At 44.2% G+C, this 15,831-nt stretch overlaps 1 protein-coding gene across 1 annotated transcript; it reads left to right on the top strand.

Annotated features, from left to right (window-relative positions):
- The first annotated feature begins 13,442 nt into the window (after window positions 1-13,442).
- LOC131323903 (uncharacterized) lies at window positions 13,443-14,519 on the top strand. The gene has a single exon (XM_058355740.1). The coding sequence runs from the start codon at window positions 13,443-13,445 to the stop codon at window positions 14,517-14,519; it is 1,077 nt and encodes a 358-aa protein (XP_058211723.1).
- Window positions 14,520-15,831: the final 1,312 nt, after the last annotated feature.

The following is a 15,831-nucleotide window of genomic DNA, read 5'->3' as shown; positions in this document are numbered from 1 at the left end:
GTCCTGGTTTCATAAGTTGGGTTCACGCTCTATCCGAACATGGGTACAGTTGGCCGAGGAATTCACTGCACGGTTCTTAACAAGCAGAAGAGCTCCAAAGACTTTTGAGAGCCTCTCCTTTATGAAACAAAGCGAGGACGAGCCGATCAGGAACTATGCAAAAAAGTACTGGGAAACCTTCAATGAGATTGAAGGTTGCAGCGAGGAGTACGCAATAGCCACGTTCAAGACAGGTTTACCTGTTCGGGGGGAGCTGCGTAAGTCCCTGAACATGAGTCCAGTACAAACACTGGCAAAGTTAATGGAGCAGATAGAGCAGCACGCCAGAAACGAGGATGACATATTTCGGGAGGATGGTAAGGTGGCGGCCAAGCAGGTAAAGGAGCCTATGAAGAAAGCAGATAAGCCAAAACCCAAAACCTACTGAGAGAGGAAAGACTATGGGCAGGCAAAGAAAGAGCCGTACAAGGATAAACAAGCTCCGGATCCCAAGTCTTTCTTCTCAATAAACACAGTCTGGAAGGAACCCATCTACAGGATTCTTTATCGAATAAAGAATCAACCTTACTTCAAATGGCCTCCAAGTCTGGGTGGGAATAAAGATACAAAACATGCTACGAATCAACACTACAGCTACCATAAGGATTGGGGCCATATGACTGAGGATTGTGAGATGTTTAAAAGGCACCTTGATGATTTGGTCTCACGAGGTTATCTCAAGGAATTTATCCAGGAAGATCCCAAGGATAAAGAAAAAGCAATGGAATTGGATTACGAGCAGAATCCAAAGGGTATAATCCATATGATACATGGATTGGCCGAGCCTTATACGAGGAATGAGGTGAGATTACTCCAGAGACAGATCAAACATGACCAACATGTGATGCGGTTGGGAAAGAAAAGAGGGCGTGACGAAGAAACATGCAACGAGGGCATAGTTTTCACAGATGAGGATCTGGGAGGAGTCTAGGTACCTCACAATGATGCTTTAGTCATAACCCTACGAGTTGGGGAATATGACATGGAAAGAATCCTGGTGGATTCAGGGAGTTGCACCGAGGTGCTATATTACGATGCATTCAAGAAGTTGGGACTAACTCAAGCAGATTTAGTACAGTCAGTAACCCCCTTGGTTGGATTTGGGGCAGGAGCAGTTTGGCCATTAGGAAATGTAACTTTGCCTGTTCGGGCTGGCACAGTCGTACTACGAACTGACTTCCTAGTGGTGGATGTGCCATCCTCCTATAACGTGGTTATAGGGAGAACATGGTTACACAAGATGAGAGCAGTCTCTTCCACCTTCCATCAGATGGTAAAATTCCCAGGATCCAATGGGATTGAAAAGATCAAGGGTAACCAGAAGGTAGCTCAACAGTGCTTGGTGTCCATTGTAAAGAGAATCCAAAACGCCCACCATGTCCATACGATGGAAGTCTCGGATCAACCGATTGAGGATATCGAAAAAGGACCCAACTGAGAGGGTAATTGAGGGTTTGAAGAAAGTACAGATCAACGAGACTGATCCTGATAGGTATTTTTTAATTGGGGAATCGCTGCCAGCAGAGGAAGAGGCTGAATTGATAAGTTTCCTAAAGACTTACGTTGACGTATTTGCCTGGACACTAGAGGAAATGTCTGGGGTGGATGCAGATGTTATCTGCCATCACTTGAATGTAGATCCACAACATAAGCTAGTCATTCAGAGGAAGAGAAGGGCAGTCGTGCAACATGTTGACACTGTTATTAAAGAGGTAGATCGTTCGTTGGAGACCAAGGCAATACGAGAGGTTTATTATCCAGAATGGTTATCCAACACAGTGGTAGTGAAAAAGAAGAATGGAAAATGGCGTGTCTGTGTAGATTTCACAGACTTAAACAAAGCATGCCCAAAAGATAGTTTTCCTCTTCCCAGAATTGACCAGTTAGTAGATGCCACTGCTAGATATGAGCGGATGAGCTTTCTCGATGCATATCGAGGATATCATCAAATTGCTATGTTTGGGCCTGATCAGGACAAAACTTCTTTCATTACACCACGAGGGTTGTACTGTTATAGTGTCATGCCCTTTGGACTGAGGAATGCAGGGGCAACATACCAAAGACTAGCAACCATCATGTTCAAAAAGCTCCTTAGTAAGACCATGGAGGTTTACATTGATGATATGGTGGTGAAAAGTAAGACTCGCCATGGACATATAGCATATTTGAAAGGGGCTTATGAAATCTTGAGGAAGTACAAACTAAAGCTCAACGCCTCGAAGTGTGCGTTTGGAGTCTGTTCTGGAAAGTTCTTGGGCCACCTTGTAACCATAAGGGGGATTGAGGCAAACCCTGATCAAATAAAGGCCCTACAGAATCTACAGAGTCCTAGGACAATGAAAGAAGTCCAACGGTTGACTAGGATGGTGGCGGCCCTCAATCGATTTATTAGCAGGTCAAGTGACAAGTGCAGACCCTTCTTTCAACTGTTAAAGAAAAGAGAAGGATTCAAATGGGGAGCAGAGTGCGAACAAGCCTTCCAGGATCTGAAGGGGTATTTGGCTTCTGCCCCCCTTCTTTCGACTCCAGAGCCAGGTGAGTCCTTAGTTTTGTACTTAGCTGTTTCTGAGCATGCTGTGAGTGCAGTCTTGTTAAGAAATAAGGGATCCGAGCAAATCCCTGTATATTATGTGAGCAAAACGTTGCTAGATGCAGAAACGAGATATCTGCCCCTTGAGAAATTGATTCTGGCGTTAAAAACAGCGACTAAAAAGTTGCCACATTATTTCCAGAGCCATAGAGTTGTGGTTTATACTGAGTTCCCATTAAAGTTGCTGCTACGAAAAGTAGACTTCTCAGGAAGGATCTCAACTTGGTCCGTCGAGTTAAGCCAATACGATATTGATTATCAGCCGCGTACGGCAATCAAAGGCCAAGTGTTAGCTGATTTTGTGGCAGAATTCTCACCTGCAGTAGCACCTTTGCCTCCTACGAGAAAGGAGCAGGTAACAGGGCCACCAACAAAGAAGAACCAGGCCCCAGCCGAACAGAATCCCCTAGAATGGAAGCTATTTGTTGACGGATCAGCATGTAACACAGGATCAGGGATTGGAATTGTACTCTTTCCCCCTGATGGAGTGATGTTGGAGCTATCTGTTCGGCTAGGGTTCAATGCATCAAATAACGTGGCGGAGTATGAGGCACTTTTAGCTGGCTTGAGAAGTGCAAAAACCCTAAAAGCAGAACAGGTTAGGGTATATTATGATTCACAGCTCGTGGTCAATCAACTATCCGGGGAATACGAAACCCGGAGTGAAAAGATGGCGGCCTATGTGCAGGCAGCCAAAGATCTGCTTGATACCCTCGAAAGGGTATATATTGAACGGATAAGTTCTGGACAGAATGCTCACGCGGATTCATTAGCTTGGTTGGCTGCAGCTGTACCAACTGAGTTTAAAAGGAAGGTGGCAGTTGAGTATCTGAGTGAGCCGAGCATTAGGAGAAGTGTGGAGTTGGTCTTAGACGTGAACCAAGGACCAAGTTGGATGGACCCAATCGTGGAGTTTTTACGAGACAAAATACTCCCTTCTGACAAAAAAGAGGCTCACAAGATAAAGACCAAATCTGCTAGGTTTTGACTGTCCCCAGAAAGAAAATTGTACAGGAAGTCTTTTACAGGTCCCTATTTGCTTTGTGTGCATCCTGAGATGGTGCAAAAATTCCTACACGAAATTCATGAGGGAACCTGTGGAAGCCATGCTGGGGGCAGATCCATAGCCCACCGAGCAATTACCCAAGGTTATTGGTGGCCACACATGCAAGAAGATGCCAAGGTTTATGTGAAAATCTGTGAAAAGTGTCAGAAGTTCTCACCAATGATTCGGACACCAGCAGAAGACTTGGTGTCATTGACAAGTCCTTAGCCATTTGCCCAATGGGGTATGGACATCGTGGGTCCACTCCACAAAGCAACTGGCAATAGGAAATTTCTGTTGGTGGCAACGGATTACTTCACTAAGTGGATTGAAGCAGAACCGTTGGCTAAAATCACTGAACCTATGATAGAAAGGTTCGTGTGGAAAAGTATTATTATTCGATTTGGGGTCCCTTATTCATTGATTACAGACAATGGGTCCCAGTTTTAGAAAAAGTTTAAAGCTTTTTGTGCCTAATACGGGATACGAAATTACTACTCAACCCCAGCCTACCCTTAGAGTAACGGGCAGGCAGAAGCTTTTAACAAAAGCATTCTTGACGGGATCAAGAAAAGGTTGGATAAAGCAAAGGGAAAGTGGCCAGATGAATTACCATTGGTACTATGGGCGCATCGAACGACGCCTAGAAGGTCTACGGGAGAGACCTCGTATTCATTAGCATATGGTACAGAGGCAGTTATACCCCTAGATGTTGGCCTTCCAACCAATAGAACAACATTGGTTGAGAATGGGGGCAATGACAGGGCGCTTGAGATTGAGCTTGACCTTGCCGAGGAAAGGTGGGAAAAGGCTCTAGTTCATTTAGCCTCATATCAGGAGCAGCTGATGAAAAGCTACAATAAAAATGTCCACCCACAAGAGTTTGGTGTTGGAGACCTTGTACTTCAGAAGGTGCTCGGTAACACCAAGGTGGCCAACGAGGGCAAGTTAGGGGCCAATTGGGAAGGCCCGTATCGAGTGATCGAGGTTGTGAGCATAGGGGCTTACAGATTGACAGATTTGGAAGGAAATCCAGTGCCAAGGCCTTGGAATGTCCATAATTTGAGGAAGTTTTTTGTTTAAAGGCCTCCATTCTTTTAGGGTTGCACATCGTAATTGTGTGGGAGTTACAAGTAGAACTCGTTTGTTTTTATTACTTGTTAGTTGCAAGGGGTACGAATAACGCCCCCTTGAGTTTCAAAGATTATGAATAACATCACTTTTTGTAGTATAATATTGCGTTCTTGGTATTTATTCTAAAAGAATACGAACTACGGGCTTGGTTTTCCCCATTCGTATTGGGGAGCAGGGAACAGGCACCTATACACTAAGTACGAGAAACTTAAAACTGTTGAGTACGTGAAACTTCACGAGTACAAGTATGAAACACTTGTATGGTTTGCAATTCATGTTAAGTACGAGAAACTTAGAAATATTTAAGTACGGGAAACTTAGAAATATTTAAGTACGAGAAACTTAAATAAAGTACGAGAAGCTGAGGATTGTATAAGTACGCAAAACTTACAATTCATTTAGATGTGCAGAATTACTGAGTACGAAACACTAGGCTAAGTAAACATAACGAGCATATGTTTAAAGGGTCAATCATCAAAAACTTTGTTTGAATAAACTGTTTGCATCCGAACACATGCAAACACATAAGGAAGCCGAGCAAAATGTATAGTTATGCCGCAAGGGGCCGAATACCTGTGTTATCAAAATATAAAAAGTACTGGTGCCTCGCAGGGCCAGAGCTTACGGTCACGCAGGACCAGCCAACTTTTCCAAAAAACAATTCATGGTAAATACTTACCTATCAGTCCAAATTTTGGACCTCGGGAGGAGTTTCATCTGGAACTTCTGTACTGATCTCAGTAACAGCACCATCTCCAGCTGCATTCTCCTCCAGGATAATAGGTTCATTGGCTGTATAACAGATAAGTGAACGTTCAATGGTAGTATCATGAGTGTCTGTTGGGGTCTCCTCTTCAGCATTAGCAAAGTCTTCAATCTGCTGGTCCACATCTTCCTCCAGATCTTCTGTATTGGTTGATACGCGTTTGCTTGGCAAATCATTTTCAACCCACAGAGGAGAGTCATCTGCAACTCCAGCCTTCATCAAACACGCCTCCCAGCAAGCAATCCAGATCTAATCCTGAATAGCCGGCATCTGTTCAACGTAACTAGTTGTTGTGGCGTCAAAACCCTTCTGATAGCCCTCTTCATAAGCAACTTTCTTGGTATTATCAATTTCTGATAGAGCCTGACTGAGGCTCTCTTCGGCAATCTCAAGTTTACCCTTCGTCCCAACAAAGTCAGACTTGGCTTTGTCTCTCTCTCTTTCTAACCTCGAAATTGTCCGAAGTAGCAGGGTGTTATCATTCAACAGTCTGATTCTTTCGGCCTCAGCTTCTTGGTACTTCTGGCCCAGAGTGACCATCTTTTGGATGAACTACATGGTACCAAATATAACTTAAGAGTTAATACTTTTATTACCACGACAACAGATAAAGCTTAAGGTTGAGTGGAAAGCAAAAATAATTTACCTTTATCCCACTGACGAGGCCAGTGGAGATGAGCCGATCAGGAGAAGATCCAGACTCCTTCTGCTTATCAACAGGCATTAAAAGGCCTTGCGCAAGCGCCAGTGCAGTTTCTGAGGAACTTGCACTGTCACCAATATGAATGGGCCGATCACCCCTAACGAATTGAGGGGGCCCAGGTTTCGTGGGTTACTTGAATGCTCGGTGAGGGATTTTCTAGAGGCGGTGCAGCAGCTTGTGCATCAAAAATCTCGGTCTCTTGGTTCCTAGGGCGTTTGTCCCGATGAGTATCAATAGCCTCAAGGGAACTATGACGTTCCCGAGGAGAGGAAGAGGATCGTATTGAAGCCCCTCTAGTTCGACGAGATGGCGGGGGGGCGTGTCCAGTTGATGACACCCTTCCAGTGGCACCACGTCCCCGAGAAGAGACGGTGAGAAGGGTGCTGAGGTTTAGGGGTTGACAAGTCATAGTACCTGAGTTTGGAGGAGATGGAGAATAACCGGAGGAAGAAGATTGGCTGGTATCACGACTAGGAGCAGGCCGTTCGGGCTGTCGTTGAGGAGCAGCTTGACTTTGAGAGGATCTTCGGAGTCTCAAGCGAGGTAATTGGACGCCTTCTGAAATAGGAACCTCACCCAATTGCCCGGCAATTGTCACTCCAGCGCTAGCTCTTAGGCTCTTCGGCTGGGGAGCAGTTGAAGTGGAGGCGGCACTGGTGCTGGGGTGGGCAAGCCTCCTATCAATGACACCTCTGTAAACAGGATCGTATCCTAGTAATACGTCCACATTACGACCCCGACCAGCTGATGAGGTATTGGGCTCACCTGTATATTTCAGGATCCTGTTAATATCCGCTGTTCGGACATAACTTGGCTCTCGCCTAGGACGTTAGTTGGCCTTATCCGCTGCAGATTAAAACACAAGTATGCTTTAAAATACAAAAAACAGAGGAAAATAGTGGAAAGAAATGGATGAGTAGAACAAATAAAATCAGGAGCATACGTGGGTAGCCCCAAATGTGGGGGCAATGGAGGCCCACCACCTGGCCATCTTCCCTTATCGGCTCGAATGCTCCGGTAACGTAGAGGAAGTCAATCTCATGGTTACGAGCAAAATCAGGCAAATTTAGCACGAGACGCTTTTCTGCTCTTCTAACCTTGAAGTAATATGTATTGTATTCAGGGTTTAGCACTGCTATACCACCACTGAATGTCCCAAATTCCTAGTTGGGTCCCCAGAATCCTATTCAAAGCTACCACTCCCATTATCAGCCTAAAAATGTTTGTTGAAACTTGCATGGGGGTGAGACGGTACCAGTTCAGGATCTGGCGGAGTAGTGGGTGAAGGGGAAATCGGACCCCACCTTCGACGATGGCCACAATAGGGATACACATTCTATCCCACGAGCCGTCGTCCCTATCTGCTCCCAATGGAGCGAGTTCAAAGCCCACGTTGTCTGGAATGTTATATTCTGCCCTAAATGCTGCCATGGCAGTAGGAGTTTCACAACGTTTTCTAAACTTGCTGGATTTGGGAAGGTTTTCATTGTCATCCGCCATTAAGATACTCAAAAGAAAGCTATAAAAAAAAGGGGTATGAACTGGCCCTAGGAACTAGAGATTTTGAGATCTCAGAATGGAATGGAAAAATGAAGTAAGAATGAGGATCTTACAAAGATATTGTGAAGATTCCATGGGATGCAATCGAAGTTTGCAGGTGACGGCGATGGCGGACGTGAGGCGGGTAGATTTCGCCTGGTTTTAGAGAGAGAAATAGAGAATTCGAGTTTTGGGTGAAAAATCCAAAAAAAATCTCTTTTAGGGGTTTAGAGAGAAAAGGAACGGAGACGAAATGTCTCCTCTTGCGCCGTTTCATAAAAAGTAACGAGGAAAGAAAGGTTTGAACGGGTGGCCATTCTGACGCCGTTTATGAAACGGCAGAATGGATTAAATGCAAAGTGTACGAAATACGCCACGTGGAGTCCTTTCCTCGAGACGGCATGATGATAAAACCACCAAAAAACATCAATGGGTTTGGGTATTATATTTACACGGGACTCAAAGAGCTCGGCTCAAGGTCTAATTTTTTAGCTTTACTTGTAACCCCCGAACAGCGACAACAAGCAAAGCTGGGGAGCAATTGTAGGGAGGTATTCCCGAACAGATAAAGTAATAACCAAGCACGTGATACGAGGGATCACGGGTTAAACACGATTAAAACCACCATGAGCGGTGGTCGGCGATATGGACTAATGGCATGAGAAGTCATTGGTCTAAACTGATTGTTCGGCGGATAGTGACATACCGTTACATTGGTCCAAATAGTTAAACAAAGACCAATGTTATACGTGAAGTAGCCGGCCAAGGCAGTCTGTTCGGCTAGGAGAGAGCCGAACAAGGAAAGAGCTCCAATCAAGAGTAAGAGCAGAGGGAGTACTTAGGAAGATTCCAGAGTAGTCATTTCACGTAAAAGATGAGATCCCGAGAATATAGGATCTAGATAGGATACCCAACGAGAGTGGGATGTTCGGCCAGATATGGAAAAGAGTCCTAAATAAACTAAGGTAATGAACTGATAAGGGAACGAGAATCCAAGATATTCTGGTTTCCTATACGAGGTAGGAAACCTAGGGCAACACGGGTACTTGGGCAACAAGTATCCAAGAATCCATAAATATGAGTTAAACCTACAGGTAAAAGGTACGCATATACGTGGCATTCATATTTTTTTTCTACTGATAATTAGGGTTCGATTACTAGTACGTGATACTAACTTAGGCATCGGAGGGCCTTTGCCACGAGAGGTAAAGGTGCGCTCACCTTTTGTCTATTTTGCATATTAGGGTTCAGGCAACGAATTAGGGTTTCGGTGAAGAGGTACGAGTAGCCGTTGCAATCTGGTGCTACATATAGGACATGTAGTCTTTTAAGAAATCTTATTTTAAGTATAAAAGAACTTGTACTTCTTTTATCCTTTGGTCTTTACCCGCTAGGGAAATTATTACCCATTGGTTAATACCATTAGTCATTCTTTAATTGACTTGTACTTTAAAGACTAGAAGATTTAACTTGTACCTTGAGATTCTTTTGTACTTTAATATTATATTTTATAAAAAACATGTGCTTATTTGATTTTTTTAATGAGGGAATCTTGTACTTGCAATCTAGAAAGATTCATATAGTACTTAATTGTAGTTGTACTTGGTTATATATACATATATATATATATATATACGTGTGTGTGTGTATACTAGCATGAGAGAGAGAGAGAGAGCCGTGAGAGAGAGAGAGGGAGGCCGATTGGGAGAGGAAAGAGAAAGTGAGGTGTGTGCTAGTGTGTAGTACACTCCAAGCTACTTAATAGCCCTAAGCCTATTTGCCTAATGACAACCTATTGATGGGCCATTATGACACAATCCTAGCCTTTGTTAGCCTAAGATTTGACTACAAGCTAGACCTAGGTTGTAATTACCTAGATTCACCTAAAAAGCCAAAGATCTTACTTGATTCTATAGCCTTGCACCTAAGATATGATTGGACAAGGCATGGCATGACATGTGATGTGATTTGACAACTTAATGGAGCAAATCCATGGAGGATTTGGAGAGAGAGAGAGGGCCAGCCATGAGAGGGGAGGGAGAGCCCAAGATTTTGGCTATAAATAGCACCACATGTTTCTCATTCAACTCACACCTTCACCTAGCAACTTCTCTCTCTAGAAAATCCTAGTGTTCTAGTTTGTTCTTACTTTGTTCTTGAGTGTTCTTGAGTTTTTCAAGAAACTCATCCAAAGCCACTACTAAACTGCCACCCGACCACCCTTCGATCCATAAAGTAGAGTAGTGTTAGTCAAGAAGAAACCATTCTCTTTCGAAGCTCCCGAAGGCATACCGTAGTAAGTTACTCCGTCCGACCGCCGATTACTGTCCGTAAGCCGTTACTACCGCCTAGAAGAACGGTAAGGAAATCCTTACTTACTTCCTATTTACTTACTTACTCAAGTATAACGTTGTTGTATTGAATTACTAAGAAAGAATGGTTTTCGAAAAGTTAAAACTTTACTATTTGGATCGATGATAAGCACCCGAGAATGTAATGTAGGGTGCGCTAGTGTCTAGTATTAGTTCAATTTAATTGTTAATTAGTTATTGTTAACGATGTTTTCCTGTAGAGTGTGCTGGTTTCGTTTTGCAGGAAAGCCACCAAATAAGGAGCTTGAAAGGCTAAGGCATGTCACAAGCCTAGGCAAGGATGACCCGACGGCTAGAATTGCCAAGGCAAGGCAAGGCAAGGCAAAGGCCAAGGCAGAAGTGACCCGATGTCCAGTGCAAGACCAAGGCAGAGCTGAATTGGTAAGGCAAGGCAAATCGCTGGAGGTAACAGCCTCGGCATCGATGGGATGAAATCCTTTACATCGATGTCGAGCACCTTAGCACCCCAGTTCCTTACCTACCTCGGCATCGATGGGATGTATGAGCTTACATCGATGCCGACCGCCTTAGCAACGCAGCTTAAGCCCATTGCCATCGATGCCGAGGGCCTTAGGGGCGAATCTTCAGAGCATCTCACAGTATATTCTGCGCGTGGAGTCCCGGAGTATAAAATGCATGTCATCATTTTTGTACAAACAAGGAGAATAGATTGAGTAGTACAACTTTTAGATCTAGAATAGATTTTGAATCTCTTTGCATTGTTCTTGAGTGTTCTTCATTTTCAGCTTTGAATATTTTAATTTCTGCCTTTAGTTGTTAGTTTTTGATATTGTCGCTTTAATTAAAGTTGTTGTTTTACTCCCGATCTATCTTAATCTCTAGTTTATTTCAAGTCTTGTTATATCATTATGTTAAGTAGATTTTCACTTGCTCCTATCTCAATAGATATGGGTGAGTAGTTTCTCCAAGGTTAGGTCATGGGGTGATTAGCACCTCATGGCTCAAGTATAATTGTGTTTTTCACCATAAAGTTTAAACCTTTGGTTTCGATCATTAATGTGGGGTTCGGGTTTATTTGTCAAATTGCTAAGGTGTTAATCTCCTTGATCATGTGTAGGTAGGAGCATCGCCTACCTACCACACATGATACTTGGAGCTCTTACGCACGAGGCATTTGCAAAATGAATTCTAGAGCTAACTTGGTGATCGAACCATTCTATTTTCCGATTCGGGAACCTTAATTGTGTATCCTGAATTGCATATTTGGGTAAAAAATGCAATTTTAACTTGAGTCGTAAGTGTTAGTAATTTCTAGACCTAACCTGTCTTTTATCTTAGTTTATTAGCTTTTCAATTTAGCCCCTTTTAATTTCCACTATGCACGTAAAACCAAGTTGGCTGTCTAAAAGCCGAAAGCCCTTGCTTGTATCTACAAATCCAGCAAAGCCGTATTAATTATTCCCTTGGGTACGATCCCGGATTTCTGGATTATCATGCTTCAACTGACCTATTAGGCCCTACGCTTGGGGCGTTTTCTCTTATATCGGAGCGAACGAAGCAATCGAAGTATTCGTATTTTGATATTTCAAGGAGTTTGAGTTGCATATGTGAATGGATTGTTACTTGTGGTATATTATGGAGTTGGATGATCTTGTTAAATTCATGCTTGCTTTTGTCCTACCGCGGAGTCTTTGTATGAAAATGAGACACAAAAATCGAGAAAGTAGAAATATGGCACCTAGGGTGTGGTCAATGAAAGAAAATGTATTCCGAGGAAGGAAATATTTTGAAACTACAATATGACCAGTTTTGGTTGCATAATGTGAGTTGTGTGTGTGCGTGTGTAAAAGAAAGATTTGTGAAAAACCCAATGAGAACCCGGAGCGGCGGAATCATTGTGGAGATACTCGGGAACCCGAAGCGGCGGAACCGAGGGATGAATTTTCGAAAACCCAAATGGGAACCCGGAGCAGCGGAACCATTGTGAGATACTCGGGAACCTGGAGCGGCGGAACCGAGGGTTTTGAATTGTGGCTTGGTTATCCGCGGAGAGGAGCCAATGCAATTGTGTGCCAATGGGAATCCGGTGCGGTGGAACCATTGTGAGGATACTCGGGAACCCGGAACGGCGGAACCGAGGTTGGGTGTGTTCAAAAATGATTTTGGAAATGTTGAACGGTATATGAAAATGATGACACGGTCTACGACGAGTCGCGTAGGAGAAACTCAGAAGATCATGACACCAACGCAAAGTAATGAATGTGGATGTGTGATTGTTATTGTCTGTTGTATATAAACTTTTGTTTGTAAGTTATGGGTTAGCGGGTATGGGATTGTTCTGCTGAGCTTTTGTAGCTCATGGTGTTACCTTTGGTGACCCTGGCATATTATATGGGTGGCGACGCCGATATAATGTGTCAGATCTCATAGACGAACAGGGCGAGCTCTTCACCTTGGAAGCCTTTGGAGCCGAAGAATTAGCCAGGATGGAGGAGGAAGCGGAGCAGTAAATAGGAACTCTAGTTCCCTCCCTTATTTGAATAAAAGTACTTTTGCAAGGTTTATGATGTAATAATGAGGCAGACTCACTTTGTTTTTATAATAAAATATTTTCTTTAACGTACCCAAAATTCGGGGCGTTACAACTTGGTATCAAAGCTTTAGGTTCAAAACCTCGGCCATGGGTAGAACCATGAGATAGATTAACCGTTGCACAAACGTGAATTGAGTTCAAGTTTACCGTCCCAAATTGGGTGGAATTCTGTCAAAATAATCCTCGGATTGAAGCAAGGCGCGAAAATTGGCAGTACCGCCGAGCTGGGAATTCCCGAACAATTGGATGATGTCTTAAATCAAGAATCAATTGTGGAACCTAGAAAGCCTTCCTTAGTGTTAATAAAACTCTGTCTTTATAGATAAACCACCTAGCCAACCTGTTAGCTTGAACTACATGAAGTGGTTGAGAGAGTTTATGGAATTATCCTACTCTAGGGTTGAGTAGCAGCAATGTAGGGTAAAGCCCGACAACCTGTAGGACCATGTTGTAGGAGTATGTAGGATCGTTCCAACTTGTATTAGGAAGAATCATATCTTAGGTCCCTACTTGCCATTATAGTGGAACTCTATGCGTATGATGGTATTTTTCTGCTAATCTATGAAAAATTTACTTATATTAAGAGTACTGTTGCATACTATTCGATAAACTACTTTCGACTTTTGAAAGAAACACCTTTTGCAAAAAGAAAATTTGTTTTAAGTAGACTAAAACACACCCTTTCAATTTCCCCTCGTAGATGGTGAACCGACGCAGCGGATTAGGATACGAAAATGGAGAACTCTCAAACGGTAACCCCAACCTAACCCAAATCATGCAAGCATTCATCGCTGCTTTGAACACTAACCGTCAAAACCAAAACCACGATGACGGACCTATGACCCGAACTCAAGCAATGAACAAGTTCTGTAAACGCCGACCCCCAACCTTCCACGGAGACACCAATCCCTTCGTGGCCGAGACATGGCTAAATGAGGTCAAGATGATCCTTAGAACCTTAGGAATCACCCAGGACGGAGACCGTGTGGCCTTGGTTACATACCAATTGAAGGGAGAAGCCCGCTATTGGTGGGATCTGATGGAGGCGACCCATGACATTGCCACCATGACGTTTGCCGAGTTCAAAACCCTGTTTCTCGATAAGTATTTTCCCACACCCCTTCGCCTAGCCAAGGAACAAGAATTCCTGAACCTGAAGCAAGGAACGTTGACCGTCACCCAGTACGCGGCCAAATTCGAAGAACTGTCCCGCTTCGCCCTAACCTCCATACCAACCGAAGACAAGAAAGCCAGAAGGTTCGAGTGGGGGCTGACGACTGCTCGAAAGGCTGTGGTAGCTCAAGCCTTCGCCACCTATGTTGAAGTGGTGAAGTGTGCACTCCGGCTAAAGAGCGAGGAATTGGACTTCAAAACTCGATGGAGGAAAGCTACTGACGGCACTGGTGGACCAATCCGAACCCAACCACCCAACGACAATCGTGGACCCTACCCCACCAAATCTTCTAACCCGTCTCTAAGCACCCAACCCTGGAGGACTGCTATCCCCGAAAGTGGCAAACCAAAGAGAGGCGGTCGAGACATAGCGACAGTTCATTGTTTCAACTGCCAGGCTATGGGTCACTATAAGTGCGACTGCCCCCAACTTCAAAGAGGAAGGAATGGAAGCTTTGGAAACCAGAAAGCTCAACAACCTGGACAGGCCGGTTTTGTGAAGCAAAACCCTGAAAGTCCATCGCAGCAGCAGAATGGGCAGAACAAGGGAAGGCAGCCCATGGGAACTCAGCAGAGTGCTGGAGGGCGTATCTTTACGCTGTAGACTGGGGAGCAGGAGCAGGATCCATCGGTGATCCAAGGTACGCTTTTATAGTGCCTGCGTGCAAGCCTAGTTTGATTTTGGGGCATCGCATTCTTTTACCGCTACTGCCTACGTAACCGCACTAGCACTAGAAACAGAACCCCTAAGTACGAGTATGGAAATAACATCACCGTTTGGGGGGAGTATAGCTGTTAGTCTAGTGTGTAGAGAGTGCGAATTAGAAGTAGCTAACTCGCGCTTGACCTGCGACCTTCGAGTGATCGATATGGCAGATTTTGACGTAATCCTGGGGATGGACTGGCGGTCAGCACGTCGAGCGGTCATAGATTGCCATCAGAAGTTAGTAACAGCCTATACCCTAGGAAGGACTCGTTTCCTTTTAAAGGGAATAAACAGACGGCGAGTGAGGTGATGAAAAGATGGAAGGGTAGAACCAACTATTTAGATGGCTCGCTAGTCTCCAATTGGAAGAAGCCGATAGAATGGAAGTGGAATTACCACACATCGTTGTGAATACGCCGATGTTTTCCCTGAAGAACTTCTTGGCTTACCACCCCAGAGAGAAATAGACTTCTCTATAGAACTCCAACCGGGGATGGCACCAATCTCTATGGCGCCATACCAAATGGCCCTGCTGAACTCAAGGAGCTCAAGACCCAATCAAAGGAGCTGATGTACAAAGGATTTACTGGGCCGAGTACGTCACCATGGGAAGCACCGGCATTGTTCGAGAAGAAGAAAGAAGGCACGCTTCAACTGTGAGAGGTTAGGAAGGTTTATCTTTTCGTGACTGCATAGGTTCTTTCACTGCCTTCGTTCATAATATCCGAGTTCATAAAGTACCGCAAGGATTGCCTGCTGAAATCTATTTATTCCCGGAATGAGGATGGAATACTCATGCCTTACGATTATGGACCCATTGTTTCCTATTTTTGGAAATAGGTTTAATATCGTGAAGCATGAGGGTTCAACAAGGATGTACTAGGAACGCTTGTGGGATACTAGTCCGCATAATGATTTGGTAGAAGTTTTGCATTTGGCGTTGGAGGGAAACTTCATCAAGAGCGTACTACATGGCGAGTCGTTTGACGGCTGAACCAACTCAACCTCCGCATTGTAAAAGAAGGTGATTCGATCAAACAAACATGCAGAGGATTATGAGGGATGCCTGAAACGCTGTTCTTCTAGTACCTGCCGAAGCCTCTAAGCAGTAGCTGTGTAGTACCAAACCGTCCTAGGTGTTTCATTCGTTCCTTAACCTTACCCCTCACCTATTCGAAACCTAGCGCGCGCCAATTTCGGGGACGAAATT

The sequence above is a fragment of the Rhododendron vialii genome, chromosome 4a (genome assembly GCF_030253575.1).
Source record: "Rhododendron vialii isolate Sample 1 chromosome 4a, ASM3025357v1".
NCBI lineage: Eukaryota > Viridiplantae > Streptophyta > Magnoliopsida > Ericales > Ericaceae > Rhododendron > Rhododendron vialii.
This window is presented reverse-complemented; position numbering and strand designations above follow the sequence as displayed.